Source organism: Telmatherina bonti, assembly GCF_933228915.1.
Source record: "Telmatherina bonti genome assembly, chromosome: 19".
Taxonomy (NCBI): domain Eukaryota; kingdom Metazoa; phylum Chordata; class Actinopteri; order Atheriniformes; family Telmatherinidae; genus Telmatherina; species Telmatherina bonti.
The window spans coordinates 15,245,805-15,266,200 of record NC_136617.1 but is presented as its reverse complement, the minus strand read 5'-3'; the positions used below and the strand labels follow the sequence as shown (position 1 = coordinate 15,266,200).

The 20,396-nt window shown below is 37.1% G+C and overlaps 1 protein-coding gene across 1 annotated transcript in view; it reads right to left on the bottom strand.

Moving 5' to 3' along the window:
• Positions 1-19,210, bottom strand: part of osbpl10a (oxysterol binding protein-like 10a) — a gene marked incomplete at its 5' end in the record, with an annotated part of 99,862 nt that extends 80,652 nt beyond the window's left edge. Inside the window, 2 exons of the mRNA XM_079258572.1 lie at positions 2,417-2,592; positions 18,939-19,210. Coding sequence (XP_079114698.1) covers positions 2,417-2,592; positions 18,939-19,210 — 448 coding nt within the window. The remainder of the gene's footprint in view (positions 1-2,416; positions 2,593-18,938) is intronic.
• Positions 19,211-20,396: the final 1,186 nt, after the last annotated feature.

Sequence of the window (20,396 nt, the reverse complement as noted above, 5' to 3'; positions counted from 1 at the left end):
TCTTTGGTAATTATTGTGTGTATTTGACAGTTTTCCGGGGGCTTACAGATGCATACCTAGAGGTAGCAAATGAAGAAGTACCATCAGAAATCATGGCGGCAGCGTTGCCCAGTATCGTTCACATGGGACCAGCCAAAGGAACAAAGAAGCTGTGATGTATTTAAGGTCTGCCGAAACCGTAACCGTCTACTGCACTGCCTCTTTTTAATGTCTCTCTGAGAATGTGCACCATTCTGATCAACCAACTATGACATGTCTGCTATTCTCTGAAACTAATATTGGAACTCAGAAATGAAATCGGAGCTTCACAGTGGCCTTTGCTAGACGTACTTACAGCCTAACAATTATAGTAATTATGGGAGTATGTGGGCAGCGACATTTGACAGTGTTTGCAACACACAAAAGGGATCAAAAAAGAGCCCTTAGTCTACTGGGATTTATTATAGATGACTATTTTACAAACACTTTATAATTTCCAAGAAAAACCAAAAATTAAATAAAAGAAAAATTAATGAAAGGTTGGACAACACATTCCTCAATCAGCTGGTTGGGAATTGTTTTAGATTAGGTTAAAACTGCACTCTTAGTCAATCAGCCGCTTGAAAGGGATACATATGAAACTATGTAAATGTACACAAAGAAGAACAGATATGAAGAACGAAAAAGCAGCCATATGGACAGAAACTTAAGCCGAATTTCTCCCATCAGTTCTGTGAGCTGGTTCATTTCCTGAATCAAAAAAAAACTACTTAGTAAATTATGAAGCATTTGTTAAAGTCAAGCAAATTCTAAACAACTTGATTCCCAAAATATTAAACAGAATTAGTAACGTGATCGTATATTTTCCCCAAACCTAAAAGCCACCCGTAGCTTCCAATGTGGGATGCTGATCGGCTCAAAATGTTGCTCTGACTCCACAAACGTATTGATGAACCAGACAAAACTCTGGAATGAAAAATAATCCATATCAGAAAGAGATGGCTTTTTTTTTTTTTTTTTTTTTTTTAAATGTTGACCGCTTAAAATGTAAAGAAAACAGAAAAAATGAAGCAACAGTGAAATCCTAGCTGGTCTTTGCTTCCTATTATTTTATTGACCTGGGCCGGTCCGACACACAATCTGACAAGCCTGTATATTAAAAAGGCGTCGGCGCAATCTGTAGATGTATGAAAAGTATTTGAGAATAAAAAAAGCCAATCTAGTGTTTGTGATAGCCCAGCTGTCAGGTTTGTACTGTGTGCTATGTCATTTGGTAATAACACGCTTCATGACTTAGAAATACAGGCGGTCCTCGGTTTCGTTCCTACGGCGCAGCATAACCCTCAATTCTTATTTCTACCATTAAATATTCCCTAAATGCCCCCTTACTCACTAAATAACTATCTAAATACATGTATTATACATCATATTAATGGAAAAGCAGTACAGGCAATTAAAATAGACTTTTCAATTAAAATAAAAATAAAAAAACACGCACTGAGGCGTCGTCTCAGCCTCCGCATTACGCATTGTAAAGGCTTATATGGAACCTCGTAATTTAAATAATTGCTCTATTTTTGTTTTATTTACATTTACTTAATGAGCATCATAAAGTCTAAACAAAGTAAGCTGAGACCTGCATAACCCAAGGGCTGTCTGGAACACCAATCAGAAAAGTGTCGTGGCATGCAGTAAATGGGTGACTCCACACACTGAAACATTATCAATGTGAAAAGAGCTGGAAACTCGCGGTGGAAAAAGGAGTTGTGGGTATATCATTTAACATGACATTAAGGCCATTCCCCCATCGGGCCATATTCCTCAAAAGAGACAGAATATACACAAAGCAAAAGTATAATCATTAGCATCTTAACTGAAGGTTTTTATTCACTTTTTCTTTATTCACTTCTTCAAAACTGACAATGGAAACCTAGCTAATGAGCTGTAACCACTACGATAAGTTAGCTTAGAAAAATAAGTGATTATACTTTACAGTCTTTACGAGTCATGTTTTTTTGGGCAAAAAACTTATTGTAAAGTAAAATACTTGGTCTACAAAGGCTGTTGTATTGTCTTCATGGAATAGTTTGGGAAAAATCGGGAAATAAGGTCGCAAAATACCTCGGTATGTTTGGTAGATTGTTACAGAAATCCCTGTTTGGAGTTAAACATGTACTCTACAGAAGGTCTAATACAAGCTAGTTTAGACATAACATAAAACTATTACTTAATAGTTACTTTCATAAATATATATCTCATTAAACATTCAAAACCTTACAAATATCAAATGGAACAGCCTGAAGTGAAAGACCCTGCTGCTGTGATGGAAGTAGTTTCCATCATATCACCAAAGTACGAACAATGCAGTCCACACACACTCCACATGGTGTTTGTTCTTTGCCATATACAGACAGCGGAGGACGCATTGAGGTCATACCTCTGAGTTTGTACAGCTCCCCATTGACAGAGTTTACAATGAACATGTGTGGAGCCTCGTCACTCGTGGTTACAGAGGCACCAATCAGGGGCAGGGACCCACGAGGCTTCTGGCTCTTTCCCTGCTCATTAATGAAGTACTGCAGCTGGCCCAGCTCTGGGTCTAACACAAAGTACCTGCATGGAAGAAGAAGACAGACAGCCAACAAAAGAAAGTTAGGAAAGTAATGAACCAGCAAAAAAAAAAAAAAAAACAGCACAGAGGGAAATAGAGGATGCACAGTTAGTGTCATCATCATTTTGTTTTATGACCTCATTATCTTGTTTACTGGGAAAACTTTTTTAATATTACTGTTGACAAACTTTTCATGATGTGGGAGAGAGTAAGAAAGCGAGGAGGGATATGAATGAAGGGGAGATGAGGCAAAAGATAGGTGGCAAAAATGAAGTTGTCACCTTCTCATGCAACAACTCCCGCAGGATATTTTTAACCACAGCCCTCTTTCAAGCAGAGTCTGTTAAAGCACTCCTTTTTTGCACATTAATGGCTGCTTTTAACATCAAGCCAGTAGCTGTACTCCAAATAGGTAGTGGTAAGTGTGGTCATTGTGAGCAGAACACAGAGGTTGAGTTGTGAACATCTAATCCAGGGGTGCTCTGTCCTTGAGGACACCTGACTCAAACTGATCATTGTGCAGAACTTTATTGGCTGTTGGATCCATTTGATGGAAGCCAGGTGTGTTTGAACAGGGATACATCAAAAACCTGCAGGGCAGCAGCATTCGAGGACCGACTTTGGCCACCCCTGATCTAATCTTACACGTTCTCCCTGGTGATGAAAATGGAACTATTCTGTGCATTTCAGGCTAATTTATTTTTATTTCTGAGCCCAGAAGGGCTGGGATTGAGCGAGTTATTGTCACAAACCACTTTATTTACTTCAGACCGACCCTCTCCGTAGGCTGTCAGATCAGCCTGTGGGCAAAACGAGTGGATTGAGACTCTTCCGCATTAAGCCGAGATATAAGTTGCCACTGATTGGTCAGCTGCCACTGCACTACATCGGGAGCGCGCACCGCAACTGATTTCGCCGTCATTGTAACATCTCATAAACAGAAGGATTAGGGTAATATGAACTCAATTAAAAAAACAAAATACAATGTCAACACACAGCATACAGCCCTACATGTTGGAACCTGAATCAGAGCCTGAAAACAAAGTGGAAAACAGCAACCCACAGCAACGAATGCAGCAGGATGTCTCTCTTTGGTAAACTCACCATCGCCTCGCCATCTCGCCATCTCGCCATCGTTGGAAATAACTTTATCCGACGTTCTCCACCTGCCTGATGTATTTGTACATGCCCTTGTTAACCAGTAGAAGGTAACCAATCACCGAACCTTATCCCCCGGGACGTCACAAGGATTTCCAAATAGAAAAAAACTCTCTAAAACGATGCATTTTTCGTTGCCATGGAAACCGAACGGAAAGAGTGCTGGAACTCAAACTCAAACTCAAACATGCGTTTAGGTGATAAAAAAAAACAGTGCCGTTCACATGTCTGATGAGGATTCAACACTGTAACAGTGTAGAAAGCTCAGAAAACTCCAAATACCATGATAGGACTCCTTCAAGGAGACACATTTAATCTCTACAGAACCAAATCAACTCTTTGTGGAAGATTCAAAGCAAATCCAACTTTTAAACTAGAAAACACACTGAAATAGACACATTTCATCGCCTGCAGCCAAAGAGGATACTGGATGACATTCACCAAACTGGCCTGTCTGCTCTGTTTAATGATTCGTTCTGGTTGCACAGCTCAACACAACCCAGAGGGCACAGCAGCCCGAGGTAGCAGCAGTCATCTTTGTCCGGTGTGCTGGTTAACCTTGGCCCTGTATCATCATATTTTCCCTGAGATTCATCCATGATTGCACAAGCTGCTGTTATTGATAAGAACACAGCTGTGGCTCCTTCCTTTCTCGATGTGATGATTGAAGCAATCGCAAGATAGCACCTGTCCACTCCACTTCACAGGTGTTCTCTGTAATACATGTCTCATGGGTGTTGCGCACAAGCACTGCTACTGGGTTTCAGTTTACCACATAAAGACAGTTTGGACCTGAAGCTATTATCCATTATATGTGATTCCAACAAAAGTGGACAGAAATAAGTATGTGGATTCACACCTGGTGTTCAGTCCTTTTCCCACACGTGTTCTGAGGGACTCCATATGATCGAATCTTTAAGACATGCTACGTATGGAAACAAACACGTAACATGCAGTCTATAATATCATCTGATGTTTCTGTAAAAATCGCTTCTATGACTGAACTAGAGCATTTTTTAGATGTCTCTGATACATCTGAGTTGTACTTATTGTTTTATTATGTATGACATTTCATTCAGACTTGACTGAAAAAACTAAAGGAGCATAAAATAAATTATTTGAGATCTTGAGCACTCCTCCAGCACAACCATTTTTTTTTGGGGGGGGGGGGGGGGGGTTGTACACAGCTTAGCACTGCACAGAAATGACGTTGCACATGCCACAAACCTGTAAAGCTGTGATTTAATTAATGCTAATAATTTTATGCTACAATAATCACAAGTTTAATCAACATCAGAACAGATGCAACAGGGAGCTCACCTGCATATGACTAAATCACAGATTAGTGAATTGGTCCTTTTTTATTATTTTTTTTATTAATTTTTTTATTTTTTCCTACATAGACATGGGTCAAGTTTTGTAAAACCTTTAGGAAAAGAACAAAAAATATTTGATATTTTTCTTTAAAAAAAATCTATTCCTACCACGAAGTGATAAAAACGTGGAATAACTTCCTGCTTAGGCCTAATGCATGTTGCTAATTACTGGCTCTTAATCTTATTACATCAACATTACACTCATGTTTCCGTCTCATATTTTTCGCAAAAATGTCTGATATTATTGGGCAATATCTGCATTAAAATGCAATATCGGAAATGATTGATATAGGTTTTTAGTTTTTTTTAACAAAACAACTTTTACACAATATGCACATATTATATATCAAACTATTCAGCTATATCTCTCCTAATTTAAAATGACAAAATATAAGAGATTTCATTTATCATTTTTTAGATACTTTTGTTTGTCTGGCACTGCTTGCGCCAAAAATATCAATATCGGTTGATATCATTATTGAAAATTAAGGGTTGGACAAAATCGGTATATCAGAAATAAAAAAAAAAAAGCCAATAACGAACATCCCTAATTCTTAGTTATGTTGTCTTAGCCCAGGCTCTAAATGAATGCCTCCCAAATGTGGATTAAAACCAGTTCAGGCAGGTAAAACGGAAAACTTAGCGGTACGATTGGTATGTGACACTTACTGGTGGAACTTACTTTACTGTGTTTGGTGCCGTTTACTGCCTGTCTGAACTAAGTGCAGCTCATTGAAGAGCAAAATTTAAATAAATTCAGTTCAGCTTTATTTGTATAGCACCACTTCACAACGTCGTCATCTTAGAGCACTTTACAGACACATCAGTTCAAGCCACTTCATTAAAAAATAACCTAGATAAGGAAAACTAACAGATTGCATCAAATCTTGACTTCAATCCAATCCCCCATCTTGAGCATGCACAAGGATGACAGTGGAGAGGGGGGAAAAAAAAACTCCCTTTTAACAGGAAGAAAAAACCTCCAGCAGAACCTAGAGGACCTGTAGATTAATGAGACAAAAATGAAAAAATATTTCAGTGATGAGGTCGTGTGTGTGAAAGATAAAAGAAAGAAGGTAGAAGAGAATGTTGATGACAAAGAAGGGGGTGAAAGCTGTTGAGATCTGGCATGCAGATAGTTTGCTCTCCTGCAGAGTTCATCACACTGAGCTGAGGGTGACGGAAAATATCCAGAGCAGCTCAGATTCAGACCAGAACTGATGATCACAGTTCAAGTTCTGACGATAAGTGGCGATTAAAGAAGGAATGAAGATGATTAATTGGGGGTTTTTTTGGAGGTTTTTTTTTTTCCTTCGTTTTTGTTTGGTTATTTTTGTGTGCGCCAATGCAACTTTGACTTTATCTAAAACACTCCAAAATGCTGGACGGCCAAAATAAAAATCTAAAGAAATAAAAACACTTATGATTAAACACATTCAGTAGCATTTTTAATCTGGTTTCCTTTTTCCCTGAAAAAAAAAAAAAACAGGTAATGAAAATTATGATTGGCTGATGACTTTAGGAATCTATCAGCCATACTGGAATCAGCCGTCATTTGGCCGTAATACAAGAAATGCCTTTACATTGATTTGTCACACACATTGCACTTAGATCTTAACAAATTGATTGTGGTGGTTCACAACATGCTGAAACTAAAAATAAAATATGTTGCAAATACGTGATGAATACACACCTGATTCCCATTGGACTCATCTTGGTTTTAATAATGTCACATTTTTCATCTAGTTTGATCTGTGTGCATCTAATCTAAACTTACTGAGGCTATACTTAGACCCATGAGGCTGGACTCCAGCTAACCAATAAATACACAATGCTTTGAATAAAATGAGTTATTCAGATTTTTAAAAATCCCCGCCAGAAATGTCAAAATATTTCAAAACACCCCACACCATCGATCTCATTTCCAGTCTCATCCAAAGAAGATAAAGTCACAAATTCAGTGTGCATGTGCCGTATTCCCATTTAAGTTGAGCAAAGACGAACATTCCTCTTATATCAGGCCATTTTGTGATGAGGATAAAATCATAAAATTCTTAAGATATCAACTATTACTTCATCCTTCACATGAGGCTTTTTCACCTCTTATGCTCCCAGAGAGGATGCAGCAAATACCTCTGTCTGAAAATTGATCCCCTCTTCCTCTCTTCCATCAACAGATCTGCTGATTTATGTCAACCACAGCCAAGCAGGGAAAAATCTGCCTGCGTCGGTTTACATCCAGCCTTCTCTTTGTCTCCCCTCACACACTGCATGTACTGTACTGCACATACAGTAACTGAAGTCCTATTCCCCCGTTCTCCAGTCAGCAGAATGGATGCCTTTTAACCGCTGACCCTCAGGCAGACATGGCTTTGCAGCTAAAGCATACTGCAGACCTTTAACATGATGAATGATGCTGGAGAGCCAACCTTGGGCCTGATATTTAGTCTCTCATGTCAGAGCACTGTTATTACTTAACTTGGACAGCCAAAGATTTTGTTTACAACAAGCTTTTAGCCTTCGGAAGCATGAGGCTGCAGCAAGCAGGAGAGAGCAGGTAAGTCTCACAGCTTTAGAAATCACTTAAATAAATTTACTTAAGAAATTTTTTGTCCATCTTCTTGAACCGCAGATATGGACGAGTAACTCAAAAGGCAGCCTTCAAACGCCTTTAATCTGAAACCTGTTTCTTAAATCCGACTAAACAAATCAGTAAAAATCATCATTTACATCAAACATGTGATGACAACAATATCAACATAATCACTGATGTGAAAATTTAAAAGAAAAAAAGGCAGAAAGAGCATAAATTCCTTTATATTTCCATTCAAGACCTCAATACTCTTACAATATTCTAAAGTGTAAGAATATTCAGTGTTTCCGGTGGTCTTTTAAAAATTGTCTTTGGAAACTGGATCCATGTCTTTCACTTGTTTCAATTCCAGTCTTCCTACCTGACTATTTTCAGAAGAATGCATTTTTGTTTAGTTTTTGATGTTAACGCCTGTTAACACTGACGTATGAATCATTCAGTCAGAAGAACAACTTACTCGTGCAATAAGCCAAGACAACTAAGCTCTAAAGATAAAATATGAAATATCTCCAGAAGATAATCAATTAGCTGTCAGGTGACAACTGTATATACATCAGCACTGAAAAAAATTAAACAGACAAGTAAAAGGGCAAAAGAAGAAGTAAGTAAATGTACTGCTCTTGTAGAGCGCTTTTCTACATGTTAACTTTTATACATGATGTCTTTTTTCTGTTAAACTTACTTCTTACTGCATCTTTATTTTTATGTTTGATGTTTTTCAGTCAATAAAATTTTTTATTTAATCTTAATGTCTTCTAGTTTTTTAGCTTCCTGACACAGTAATAGTGTTGGGACAGGACCTCTTGAGACATAATACAATGTCTTCGCTATGTTGTGTATACGTGGGTTTCAAGGGCTCTTGATTTAGGGGATTTGATATGTAATATTGTTTTTGTCTTCTATGCTTTTAATGTAAAGCACTTTGCACTAGGGCTGCACAATTAATCGGATTTTGATCATGATCACGATTTTGATGGCTACAATTAAATAAACCTGAGTGTCTTTTGATATTTACATTCAAAACGCGAGTTCTGCTGCATGCGCCTGTGATCGCTCAGGTTCTCAACCAGTAGTCTGCCAACCATCAGGGGGCTATATATATATATATATATCTATATATCTATATATATCTATATCTATATCTATATATATATATATATATATATATATATATATATATATATATATATAGATATATATATATATATATATATATCTATATATATAGATATAGATATATATATATATATATAGATATATAGATATATATATATATATATATAGATATATATAGATATATATATATAGATATATAGAGATATATATATATAGATATATATATATCTATCTATCTAGATAGCATGTAGTGTAAAAGTACCATGAGGGAACAGTACCTAGAAAGTCAATTAATCAATCTTTATTTACAAAGCACTTTATATACAATGAAAATGCAGTGCAAAGTAGGGCTGCACAATTTTGTCCAAAATAATAATCATGATTATTTTGATTAATATTGTAATCACGAACATTCATTGTGTCTGGAAAAACATGTATTTTTAATGCACCACTTGTAAACAACCTACCTGGCAACTCTACATATATAAAAATATATATGTATTATATAGGTGTGTGTGTGTATATATCTATATATATATATATATATATATATATATCTATATCTATATATATCTATATAGATATATATATCTATATAGATATCTATATATCTATATATATCTATATCTATATATATCTATATCTATATATATATATATATATATATATATATATATATATATATATATATATATATATAGATATATATCTATATATATATCTATATATATCTATATATAGATATATATACAATATTCAAAAGATCGTTGTCTACATTTACCAGTCCTACACTCAATTTACTGGGACGTATGTGCAGGGTGACGTAACTTCCCGTTATTTCCAAAGCATTCAGTGTTTATTGAACATTAGTAACATGAGAAGCAGTAGTTGCTAAATGTGAAAGGTAATAAGAAAAACTAATTTGGCGTTATCTCAGCCAGACGAGCTTCATTTAAGCATGTAGTTGCCTTGTCACAGCTGTAAATATAATCCAACCATCTAACCATTTATTCTTCTTATTTATTAAGCTTCTGACTATTTTTGTCATAGTGTGTCCAGAAACAAAGTTATTATTAATGCTGTTTTTAAAATCTGAATATGGCATTATCTCAGCAAGAAAAGCTAATTTTGGATGGAAGCAACACAGGAAAACGTTCAGTTGTGTATATATGCTAAGATCTCACTGAGCAACTTTAAGTTACGTGGGAGTAGCGGCGCTGTTATTAGCAGACAAGGAAACTTATTTAGGAAACAAATTTTTTTCCAGTTCTAAAAATGGCAAAAGTAAAACTGAATAACAGAAGAAGGAAAAAAAAGGATTCAGCAAGAATCATTGAAACCAAAGGTAAAATTTGCTTCCTAAGAATATTAAGTGGTAAAATTGATATAAAATCAAGTTTTTGAATACACCCAGTGCTTTTCCACAACATATTTTAACAAACCTCTGACTAAAGCTTGTTACATCCTCCACGAGACGCAAGAACTGAGTTCTTGTTCTCGAGGCTGCAAGAACAAGAAAAAACGTCTTGTTCATCAGGTCCATACATACTACACGAGAAGCACGTCTGCAGCGGAGAGGGATCACTGCTGGGGGCAGATGTCTGCTTTTATGTGCGAACCCAGTTGTTACCTCCGCCGAGGAGGTTGTTTTCCCCGGCGTCTTTTTGCTCAAGATAACTTAAAAGGTTACGGATGGATTTTTATAAATATTTCAAGAGTTGTTGCAAATGTAAAAATGAAGAACTGATTAAATTTTGGTGGTGATCCGGATCACCGTTTGGATCCAGGAATTTTTTAAAAGGGTTCTTTAACATTGTGCTTGGTGGAGGTTTCCGCTCTCTGAGTTTCTAGTTTCATATTTAACAAGCAACTTCGTCCGCGGCAGGGCGGGTTGTGCACGCGGCTGGGTCCAAGTGTTTTAGTTCCACATGTAAAAATGTTTGTACTTTCTCACCACCTCTATCAGCTGTTTTATCAAAACAATCTGTTTTACCTGCAACAGTAAACACACAGAAGCAGCAACTCCGCTTCATGCTTTCTCTGTGTTAACGACACCCACCTCAGGTGTCCGACCAATCACACGATACTTCTCGCAGCTCAGCAAGAAAAAAGTTCTGCCAGCCTGGTGTGTCAAGGACTGTCCTCAAACACGTCCGCGAGAACAAAATGACATAATTTTCTTCTCGGAGCCTCGAGAACAAGAAAAAAGTTCTCGCTGTATGTAACAGGCTTAAGTCCAGGTGCAATAGTCATGGATATAAGATTTGAGCAATCTTTCCCCCCTCCTACATGAAGATGGAGTCATCCCCTAACCCCTAACCCTATCATCCTGATTTGAACCTCACCGTGATGTTGTGCTGGAGCAGAAACATCAAAACCTGAAGACAGAGACCTTTTTGGAATCAAATTGAGTAGCCCTGCCGTATACCTTTCACCCAGCTAAGATATTAACTTGCAACAGCATGAAAAACAGGTCTATCAATTACAGCTAGTTTCCGTGTAGTGGAAGAGCAGCTTCTGCCAACTAATCAACATCCACAGGTGCAGAAGTGGAATACAGCTCTCACTAACACACCTCAACACCACATACTGAAGTGGGTTACTTGTTTTGCCTGCCAAACCGTATCACCTGTGTAGTGTATGAGAATATTTCATATTTAATGTCAAAAATTTAAAAAGAAAGAATAATACCTAAATTATCAAGAGGGGTCTCAAATCGAAAAAGCTCCCTTTTGGCTAAGGTAAATTTGTTTGACACAACACAGCAGTCAGACCATCATTCTGCTTGCTGTGATGCTAAATTTTCAAAAAGGAAAAAAAAAAATCCATTACATGTTTTTTTTTTTTTTAATTTCATTTTATCAATATTACTCATTTTGAAGCAAATTTGTCATTAACCATGATAACATTTTCCATTAACAAAAATCTGTGTCCAGCCGATGGTTTAATATTCAAAATGAGACTATTTTGCTTTATTTGCAGCCACTGCATTCAGCTTTCAAATGAGGCTGACTATTGTCATTTCTGCAGCTCAAAAATCTAAATTAACAACAAAATAATGCTCGACTGTCACCTAAAAATGAATAAAAACACAGGGCTGCATGTTAAACAAAGCATTTTAAAAAAGCTTACAATAAAATTAAAGTTTGAATGTTTATAGGCTGACATGTTAACATCCATAATCTTTTGCTGCTCCTGTTATTCTATTAGTTTTTTTCTTCAATTGTATCTTCATATTAACTTTGAAAAGAATATCGTGTTGTCTCAGCCCTCCTTACTTGTTACCACTAACCAATATTTTAAAACATTTCCTTGTTTTTTCTTTGTTTCAAGTTGAATTCTTGTGAAAAAAACAGCGGCACTGATGCAGCCATCTGCTCCTCGCAGCTTTTGGATTTGGTCATTGCATTAAATTAACTCTATTAGCGACAGGAGTTAAACAATGTCACCGTCACTGATGATAAATAAACTGTAGGCCAAGCTGAAATGAGCTCATTTTTCTGCAACAACTTTGTGGTAATGATGGCCGAGAGGTTACAGAACAACTCAGCCACTGCAGATATATCATGATGCACTGTGAGCTTCAGATCTAAAAACTTGGGAATTTGGTCAGTTCACTGTAAAACTGAGGAACTTAAAGAGCTGTGTGGCAGATTTCTAAGCTAACACTTAGCACACCATTACAACACTAAAGCATGACCTGCTATCCAGACATCCAGACATACAGTATAAATCCACATTTAAGTCACAAGTGAAGCATAAACTGCACATAAACACATGTAGAAGCATTTAACAGCTAGTCTGTATATCTTCCTGACTAACACACACACACACACAGCACCTACACTACATAACAGCACTTCACGCTAACACATGTCCACCCACACACTGGCAGAATTAGCTCCACTCAAGTCTGCTGCCCACCACGACACAGGCAGCCCCAAACACACATAAACACACGATTAGTTCCTCCGTGTGATGAAGACCGAAACGTGACTGACAGCCATAATCACTCCAACCGCTATCCGGCAGAGTGCAACCTCACCTCCTTCCAATGTTTCTATAATTAAAAGCTGCAGGCACTTACAGATATTAGCCGTTAATAACGGTAAACACTCAACACCTGCACAACGATGGATCGCCCAGATACTCCTCTTCCTCCTAAAATAAGTTCAGCTGCACACAAATTTTAATCTCTGTTGTTTACAAACCACACAAAGCTTTTCTTTTTAAAACAAATTTAAGTTGTTTGGTATTTTAACAACAAAAAAAAGTGCATCTTATTAACACAAGTCACACAGAAACTGTACAGTTCAATCAGGATAAATACTACAGCTAACAATTTGCAGAGATCTTCCTTCACCCACCAAAACCACAAGGCAAACATCTAAATAACATAATAATCCTAGGATGTACAGGTTTAACATAATTTCAAGTACCAATATACTCTCTCCTCTGACTAGTTGCATCCTCTTGCAAACAGCCAACAACAAATTCATATTAGTGAACTATGTGCGTTCCTTTCTTTCGTAGATAACACTACAGTAAAGCAAGAATGGTATATCAGCAAGTTTAGCTTCAGGATTTTTGACTCAGTGTCTACAAATGTATCTGCATCCACACAGTTACTCCTCTCAGTTCTCACAGCCTTGACACCAGCAACAGCAAGAGCATTGAAAAGGAGTCTCTCCTTGGAATAGATCATCACCTTGATGCTATTTGAAACGGACACAGGACAGGTAGCATGACCCACAGCGAACAAACCGATCTCTTGTAACCTTCCTATTTAGAGGTATTATAATCAATACATTGCTGTTCTCTCTTTGAAATGTGTGCCTTTTTTTTAACCAGATGTGGATGCACATTAGGATGCAGATGAGAGCATCTTCCCCTTGTCAGTTTATAGATCAGGGAGCAGTCATTCTTCCTCTACGCCTCCGCCTCTCCATACCCTTCCCCTCACACATTGACTGGCATCAAGCCTAGATTATACACACTTCCATACAGCCTGAGCTTTCTCTTCTTCTTCTTCTCTGCAGCACTGCTACACTATAGTCACAGCGAGACACTTTAAGTGAGATATTTTTATGAGTAGGTAGAAATGAATCCATTTCCATGCAAGGAAAAAAAACAAAAACAAAATCACTCAAAAACTAAAGTGCAGAAATCTTGCATAATTAAACTTAAGTATTTAGCAGGAATTTAACAAGAAGATACATACACAGGACCAGATGTTTCACATGCAGATCAAAACAACATCAACATCAGCCGCAGCAGAAATTTAAAATCAAAACCTGACTCAGCCTCTTATGATAACAACTCTCGTCTGTGTCTGAAAGAAGTAAATCGGACGAGGCAGGGAATGAGCCCATAAATGCTTCATGAGGCACAGTCACACAATAATGCACTGCTGTAATCTTGCAGCTGTTGCTGAGATATCCTGCGCTTCATTATGAGAGCGGCTGTGGTGCTTAAGGAGCAACAAACTATCAGATATTCACAGGATATTGGAATTATATCAATACACTCAAAGCCATAAAACAAAGTAGCAGGGCATATGTGCCACTGCAGTAATCTATTCCAAACAAATGTGGACTCAGGCTGGTTTTCCTCTTGTTTTGTCAACAAAGAGCTGTAAGAAGAAGCAATCTGTATTTTTGAGGATTTAACATGTTAAAAGGTTCATTATTAAAACTGAAAAGTTCATGTCAGAAATTAAATTAGATTTTTCTGTTGAATTAATACTAATTAATTAAAGCCAGAAGTATACTAAATAAAATAAAATAAAATCAAAAAATAAAATAAAATAATTTTGGCTGTTGAGAAATTGAAAACTATGTTAAAGTTTCAACTATTAATCATCCATCTGTTTTACTGACAGCAATGTTGGTAACTGATAAAAAACTACTGATCCCCATCTGTTAAACGCAGATGAAGTTGACATCATGCATTGTTTATAAAGACACCACGTTGTAATCTTGCTCTCTCTGAGGCTGCTCAGATCATAAACTCTAAATTCAGAAAAGTGATTTCTATATTTAAAATGTATGATCAGCTTATAAAATCATATTTGTCCACTTTTAACCCCATCATCAAATGTATTGTCCTATCAAATCACTTTAATATTATTGTATCCCAGAATCCACTAATAAAACACAACTTAATAAAACACAAATTGCAGAAGATATTATTGGAAGGAATAAGTATTATTCAATTGTTTTAATAAATATTTAAAAAAAAAAAAAAAAAAGGGTTTTGATTTTGAAACGGTCAAATTTGATCAAAACACTGCTTTTTTCCCCCTTTTCTGTATTTTATAGCATGAAGTTACATTTTGATGTTAATTTCCATGTACATATGTATAAAGACAATCAAGGCATTCTATTCATTTCTTTTTTATTAAAAATATTCAGATCTTGCATACAGTGATGTATTTCAATTACCTTTGGTAATGCTAATCTTTATTCATCTTCCTCTCTCCTTGTTCACAAAATGTAACTATTTTCACTCAAACACAGCAAAATCTAACCAGGCAACAATTACTTCCATTAACTTCATTTAATTATGCTAATAGAAGGAATAAGAGAGCATAGAGTACAAGACGGCTGTTTGTTCCAAGCATTCAACATAACATGATACATTTGCTGTTTCAATTTTTCCATTTTGATTAATCTTCTATTTCATTTATGTTTTAAATTAATAAAATCCTTATTTAAAATATTTAATCAAAAGTAAAGTTAAAGTAGAATCAAGTTAATTTAAATGCCATGAGATCCATTCATTCATTCTTTCTTTCATTTTCTAAACCGCTTGGTCCATATTAAGTGTTGTGGGGAAGCTGTTCCAACAATCACAGACAACACGGGTAGCACAGCCTGGACAGGGTGCCAGTTCATCACACGGCCAACACAGTGGGACAAACAATGAGATATCCACAGGTAAATTTTGGAAAACAAAAAAATAAATAAATAGATAAATAATAATGAATAGATAAATAAAAATATGAAGTGCAAACTTTGCTAACTTGCTATAATATAAGCATGGTCTAGCTAAATGTGATGTATTTACTTAAATGAATAAATAGTTAAAAAAAATAGCAACTACTAAAGAATAGTTTCATGATTTGTGATGAGACTTTTTTTTAGTATGAATAAACTACCCAGTTAGCATCAGATAACTGCTGCCATCATAGTCAGCTACAAATATACTGAGATATAATATGCTAATAAATTAGCTGGCTCATTTAAAAAGAAGTTTGTTTGGGTTTTTTTTGTTTTTTTGTTTTTTTTGCCCAAACATACAAAAAAAAGAAAGTAAATTCCATAATTGACTAATTCATATGCAGCTTTGCTAAAATAAATGTCAACACGCCCATTTTAGACTGTTTTACACACAAACATTTCCACACAAAACCAAATACTTTTCCATTTGTGTCTTTGAATGAAACTTGATTCACTCAGCAGTTGAATTAAAAAAAATATTTTCATGGAGACAAAACACACAAGTACTTTACAACAAAACCCATGTGCCCATTGAATCCTCACCAGACGTAAACGTCACCAAAAGATTCCAGTTTATTGAGCCCATTCTCAACTTTTGCAGCGTCAAAACCAAAAACTCTTGTTACCATGTAAACAAGAGGCCAAAACTCAACGAATCTTCGCATTTTACTGTCTCAGTGTTAGCACCCCTGTGGCCACCCAAGTTCTGATGGGTAACTTATTAAGTTGATTAACATAGGTATCACCAACATCACTATAAGCATGATCTAGCTTAATATTTATTATTTTCAACTTACAAGATATTCAGTTTTAATAATATTGTTTTATGTTTTGTTTTGTCCTTGTCATGTTCTTCTGTCCTCTGTAAAGCACTTTGGGTTGCTCATAGGCATTTGATAATTGTTATATAATTAAATTTGAGCTGAATATTGTAATAAAATATAAATGTGTTTTCTGAATTAATGGTTGATGACAGAAAGATGTTACAGATGCGTGTGTTCAGTGGATCCAACATTATATATGTGGCTAACCAGTGTGTGAAATATGGCCAGAAGTGGGATGAGGGGGGTGGATGGGGTTTGAATGTTTAGTGGGAAACCCTCTGTTACCTTTAAAAAAAAAAAAAAGAGAGACACACTTGAAGCAGTGGATTCCAGCCGCTACAGGAACAGCTGCCTTTGTGTTACCTGGTTGATCAATGGTATTTCCTCTGCAACATGACTAATGTTTAAAGCCTTTCTTTCTCCTGAGAGAATATGTGGGCTTTTTGTTTGTTTGTCTGTATGTAATGTAAATTAACTTTTTCAAAGTTCATGTCTTGTAAAATGTTTAAATCTGTACACAGAATTTTGTTTTTGACATTGGTACAGTTATGTGATGTTTTTTTAATTTAGAATTAATCATTTGGAATGAAATAATTCTAAATGAACAGCATTCCCCTAAAAATTTACATGGAAATAATAATTCCGAATGAATGTTTACATGGAAGCACGTCTTTACTTAATTCCTCTTTAGATCAGCGGGTTGGGACAGGTTCTGATTGGACAGCGGGCGGGCGTGACATACTTACAAAGTTTGCTTCCCGATTGTCTTCTTTTCAGTCATAATGTGGAAAACTACATAAAAGGAACCAGTTTCACTGTTATTTTGATTATATTTTGAAGCACCAGCTCGAAACAAGAATACTACTTCACTTTTTTCCAGCAGCTGAGAAGGAGAAGGAAAACCGACTAACAATGACACAGGAGACACAACAAGACAGGGAATATGCGCATCATCGGGATGGGACGAGGTAAGGAGCAGAACGATCGGAATAAACTTAGAGCGGTAAAGGTTTACGTGACAGAGAGGTTAAAATGCGAAATAAACCAGCCACTTACTTCGGAATTACGTTTAAGTCCAAGTGGATTTTTCATTCAGAAGTAAGTGTTTACATGGTCTTTTTTAAATCAGATTAAAGCGAAATGAACTTTGATTCGGAATTAAAAATTCCATATAGATGTGGCCAGAGGAATTGTATCAAATTTGTACTTTGATTGTTTCCAGAAGTACCAGAAAACCTGTATTTCACACATAGATTTTCAAACCAAAGTTAGCCAATATCCTGATGGGTATTGAGTTTGTCAAATCTATTGACTGGCCACCCACACTTCTATCTCATCTTGGCAACTCCATCAAAAATTTTCACCATATATTGCTGCAGGTAAACATACTGATAGTTAACTTCTGATTAATTTAATAACAACTTATCTCAGAAAATATTCCTCATTCATTCTGATCACTGAAAAGCAGATTCAGATCAGGAGACTTTCTGCAGTATTATTTATGTGAAAGCACATGTTAAAGCTTTGCCAGTATCTCTAAATGGAAGGGTCGATTTAAAATCAAATATTGACCTTTTTCAAAACCTGGCCCAGTTTTGAAGTACGAAAAAATAACACAGACTGAAAACAGCTCAGAACAAAAGTTAAAAGGATCAAACCCTCAAAGGACACAAACCTCAGTTTCCTGGGTGAAAGTCCAGAAATTTATCTCTGACTATAAATGTTTGTGCTGTACTAAAAGGCAATAACAACCATGTAGAGCCTTCCAGGAGGTGTAAAAGCATGAAGCGATAAAAAATGGCAATGGCCATTAACAGGGCTGAAAAAAACAAATACCCTAAAGCGGGTTGCTCTGTGGAAAAATGACTTTCTCGTTACTATCTCAAGTTACTGATCAGAGGTCCTGAAATAACACAAATGTTTATTTTTGGCACTTGATTAATAAGTTGATTTAAAAAGAGTTTCAGGTCCAAATTTCACACCAAATAAATTCATGCTCAGTATAAACAGAGAAAGTCAGCGTTTCTCTGGGACCAAAACGTTTTTTGGTTGTTTTTTTTTGTATATCTTTAAGCTTGGTTTTGCAGCCAAGTGAAGTCATTTGCCTCTGTGATGTAAACCCCCTGTTCCTCTCCTTTCCACCCCTCCTCGCTCCCCTTGCTGTGACGTGGTGGTAAAAGTGCAACGTGGACGGGGCAAATAACAACACGACGCACCAACTGAGCCCAAAGTGACTGCTTACAAACACTACTTTCCCTCCTCTGTCCATTCAACACTTACCTGTTTTGCCATCCTTGAATCAGGTTGGTGTATTTGCTGAGCACTCCTTCCAGCTGCCTCTTGCGCGCCTGCTGCTGCAAATTCATGCTGTTGCCCTGCACAGCTCCCCGGCTGCCTCCTGCTCCGCCAGAGCTTCCCATGGAGCCGGAGCCTGGGCTGTGCGACCCACTCCGACTGCTGGGCTTCCTAGATAATGAGCTCCTGCGGTGGTCCGACGAGGAGGAGTTGGTTTTGTTGGTCCCGGGATGCGGACTGCAGAGGGTCTTTTCCATCCTGGCGACGGGACGGCAAGAGCAGCAGGAGGAGGAGGAGCAGGAAGACTGGGGAGGAAAGGATGGGGACGGACCAGAGGCAGCGGCTTTAGTCAGGAAGATTTCAGCAAAGCATGTGTTAAACACAGCGATGTGTGTGTGTGTGTGTGTGTGTGTGTGTGTGTGTGTGTGTCTGCTGAGCTAAAGCAGAGGCTTTGGAAATGCGCTGACTGCACTGCGCCGCTGTTTCACGCGTCTCTCGGCGCGTTGGGAAGCTGACATAATCCTGAGTGTGTTGAAAGCCTGCTCTGCTCTGCAGCGAGCGCCGTGGCGGTGTCAAAGTGTGTCCGCTTCAGCGTTTTTCCTGCTAGGAAGCAAAGCCGAGTGCAGACACTCCCACTCCACTCTGGACCAGCCCCCGGATATTACAATGCAGTCCTGTCGCACACATATTACCATAACAGAGAAGGAAACCAAAGATTGTAAGAAAAAGCTTGAAGGTATTTAGTTTTTGGGGTTTTTTTTCTCCATTTATTTTCTAAGCTGTAATTGCATCAAAACATCTCATGAACAGGAGCAGTAAGATTGAATGTTGCATGCAGACAATCACCAATCCCATCAAGGGTATATAATAAGAGATCAATTGCAATTGCAAAGGTCTGTAGAACAATACAATGTATTACATTACAGTTTAAATGCTATCAGGGGGGAAAAAAACAAACACAACATATACTTTGTGATTATATTCTGAAATTATGATGTAGGCTATTGTTCAGGTCCTCAAGGGTGACAATCTTACAAGTTCTCCATAAATCCCTGCTAAGGTCTGAGAAGGGATATGAGTCATTGTGCAGAAGGACTCAGGTATGTTGATCCAGTGCTACTTTGAAAACCTGCAGGAGGACCGACTTTGGACAACCCTGATATAGGGTATATTTTCTGGCACACTTTGGGTCCTCCTCAGTCCCAAATAAGCACAGTTTAAACACCACAGCCAACATGGGTATTGTTGCTGTCAACCATGTCAGTCCCTTCATGTACTGTCTTCTGATGGTATTATGATGCTATCGTGCTAATATGGACCTCTCTTTATATACAGTCTATGATATGGACCAAGTATTTGAGAAATGTTTCCAACACATTGTTGAATCTGTACCACTAAGATTTACCAAACAGACAAAACAGGGTCCAACGCTGAAAAAGAGAA